This window comes from Galeopterus variegatus, unplaced genomic scaffold (assembly GCF_000696425.1).
Source record: "Galeopterus variegatus unplaced genomic scaffold, G_variegatus-3.0.2 Scaffold4989, whole genome shotgun sequence".
In the NCBI taxonomy this organism is placed as follows: domain Eukaryota; kingdom Metazoa; phylum Chordata; class Mammalia; order Dermoptera; family Cynocephalidae; genus Galeopterus; species Galeopterus variegatus.
In genome coordinates, this window is record NW_007731100.1 from 26,218 (window position 1) to 29,091 (window position 2,874).

General features: G+C 50.9%; 1 protein-coding gene across 1 annotated transcript in view; it reads right to left on the bottom strand.

Moving 5' to 3' along the window:
- Positions 1–2,657, bottom strand: part of F2RL1 (coagulation factor II (thrombin) receptor-like 1) — a 10,571-nt gene extending 7,914 nt beyond the window's left edge. Inside the window, exon 1 of the mRNA XM_008588717.1 lies at positions 2,511–2,657. Coding sequence (XP_008586939.1) covers positions 2,511–2,595 — 85 coding nt within the window. The 5' untranslated portion in view covers positions 2,596–2,657. The remainder of the gene's footprint in view (positions 1–2,510) is intronic.
- Between the last annotated feature and the right edge of the window lie 217 nt (positions 2,658–2,874).

Genomic DNA, 2,874 nt, shown 5'->3' on the forward strand with positions numbered 1-2,874 from the left:
GGGTTGCGATCCGTTGCCGGACACGGAAAAAGACAAAAAGGAAAAAAAAAAAAAGAAAAGATTTTCCATATTTATGATACATATTTTATACACAGATATCTGAAAACAAGAGGAGGGGTATAAACCACAATGTTAGCAGTAGTTACTAAGGTTTAGGGAGATTTAATTAAATTTTTTTGGGGGGATCATTTTTCCTCTACAGTGATCACATATTACTTTTATAATTAAAAAACCAATTACAAAGGGGAATAGAAGTTCCAGTCTCCCAAGGAGAGATGGAATGCCCTCCTCACAGGGACCACCAGGCCTGTGCCTTGGTGGAAAGAATAAGAATGAGCACTTGAAAGAGCTGACTGCATTCAGAGCGCACTGCCTTTGCCGAGGGGGTCACTTCATTCTTCATGTGCTACTACTGAGATCCTTCAGATGATGAGACTGCTAGACATGGGATGGAGACATGGTAAGGCCCCAGCCTCCCGGAGTTTATGACACAGTGTGGGGACAGATCAAACATATCTACACAAATTTTACTACTGTGAGAGGAAAGAGGGAACTGATGGAGTGTTTTTCTTTCCTTGCCCCCTTCCCAATTCAGTGTCTCTCATCTGTAAAATGAGAAGGTTGTGTTCTAGGCTGAGCTCATGTCTATCAGGCAGTCTTTGCAGGTGACAGTTTAGGAAGAAAATCAAACCCAATATCTGCCCCCTAGCAAACAGGAGCACACAGAAGGAATGAGCTAAAAAGGATAAGCAAAGACCTAGGCTAGTGGCGTGCTATTTCTTGTCAAGATCAATGTAGTTTCAAGTTGGGAGGAAAGTTCCATCTACCTAAAGTCTTAGTGTTACTTAACTAATTCGTTAGGAAAGTTACCCTGCAAAGGAATGAAAGTATGCAGGGGACAGGGGCAATATTAAATAGCTCTAGTTAACCAGTAACCTGATTTTTCTTTACTGTTAAATCAAGTTCACCTTATACTCCAGAGATCTCTCCAGCCCTAGCCCCTCACTGTGTAAACAATAACAACCTAAAATAATCAGAGTATGCTTCCTATAGGAACTGTCTGAATCATAAAAGTGTTGAATCATTTTCACCCACATATTTTTTTAAAAAAGAAAAGTTTGCACACGCGAAACTTTGCACCTGAGTTCTCCAACTTTAGAAGACATAGGCGAATGAAAAGGTATTAATCAGTTTTCAATATCTGGAAATAAATGCCTTTATTCTAATGCTGACCAATAAAATGTATACCAGTGATGCACAGTTCTCAAATTTACACCATAAAACCATTTTCTGTAACCCCATAGGGAAAAGAATGATCTGATTCTTTTCAATCTAATTCCAATTCATTGTGATTTGCTCTTTTACAGTGTCTTTATGAAGAAGAGGAGAAACTGCCTTTTGCAGCAGGTCTGCAAATTTGGCAGGGAAATTAAAACGTCCCTTGTAATGCTGTCCAGGCTGCGCAGACAGCGGGGCCTCAGTAAGCATCACAGAAGCGCGATCGCAGGCCGAACATCCCCCACGCCCGCAGCGGCCTGTTCAGCCCGAGGACCGCACTCTGAGCAGGACAATTTCCAGCACAGCCCAAGGAGCACACCCGCGGAACCCGGTGGCCGCGCACAAGCTGGCACCCGAGCGCCGCCCCGACGGCTCCCCTGCTGTTCTGTTCCCAGGGCTGGCAGCCTCCGGCCTACAGACCCGGATGGCCTCCAGTTTGTGCCAGTGTGACATGGAGGGACTTAGAATCCCAGGGCCAGAAGATCACCTGGTGGAATATAAGACAGGGTCCAAGAAGCTCCACTCCTCACGCACGTGAGGCCCAACCGGCCTACAACTCGAAGCTGAGCCCTCGTTACCTCGAGAACCCGGCAGGGTCCGCCCCTGACTTTCATACCCGGGCCATTCGCCGTGGATGCCAGCAGCTGCGGGCCCCGGGCGGGTCTTCAACGCCGTGGCCGACCCCAAAAGAAAGGGCTGGGGAGGGATGTGAAAATCGAGATGGAAGGTTTCCAGGCCGCGGGCTCCCACCCACTCCACCCTGTCAGGAGCCACAACTCGTTAACTCCAGGGGCCCCGCGGGAGCAGCCTGGAGGAAGTCGCCAGGGTGCGCGAACACCTCCTAATGACTTAGTGTTTGCAAAGGAGCCAACCCGGGGGACGGGAGGCTGAGTCCTCTGGGTACGCTTCAGACGTGGGCACTCCTGCCTTCCCTCCCCACCCTCTCACCGAGTGAGAGCTGGGGGTTGACGGTGCCCAGCACGAGGGGCCACTCCGGTAAGCGCGGTAAGTCTTTGGAGGCGTCTCTGCCTCCTGCCGGCCTCTGCCGAATCCAGCAGTTCTGTGATGTCCCACACGGTTGCCCCCCGACCCCCAGGCGCAGGGATCCCGCCTCAAAGCCCCCGAGGGGAGGCTGAGGGATGCGGGCACCTGCTCGGCTTCCCCCACCTGCCCAGCGTGCCCGGGCCCCCAGCTCTTCAGCGGCACGAGCGCTCCTCGGCCAAGTGTCTCACCTGGGGTGGTGTGATTACAGGAGGCAGAGGCTGCGAGCAGCAGGACGGCGCCCCCCAGCAGCCACGCCGCGCTCGGGCTTCGCATCCTCCCAGCAGCCCCGACGCCGGCCGGCTGGGAATCCGCCGTCACTGATCCGAAACGCAGAGCCCCACNTAAATAAATAAATAAATAACAGCCCTGCAGTCCACCCTCCCTACCAAATCGAGAATAGAGCAAGTACTTCATTTACTTTGTGTTAACTTTCTTCATCTTAACCCTCTTTCCTACTATCCCCTCACCCCAAGTGTTCTTTTGCTACCAACCTTTGGGAGCACAGGCTGAAAAATAAAGGCTTTAATTGCTGGATACCCCTCCCTAGGTACT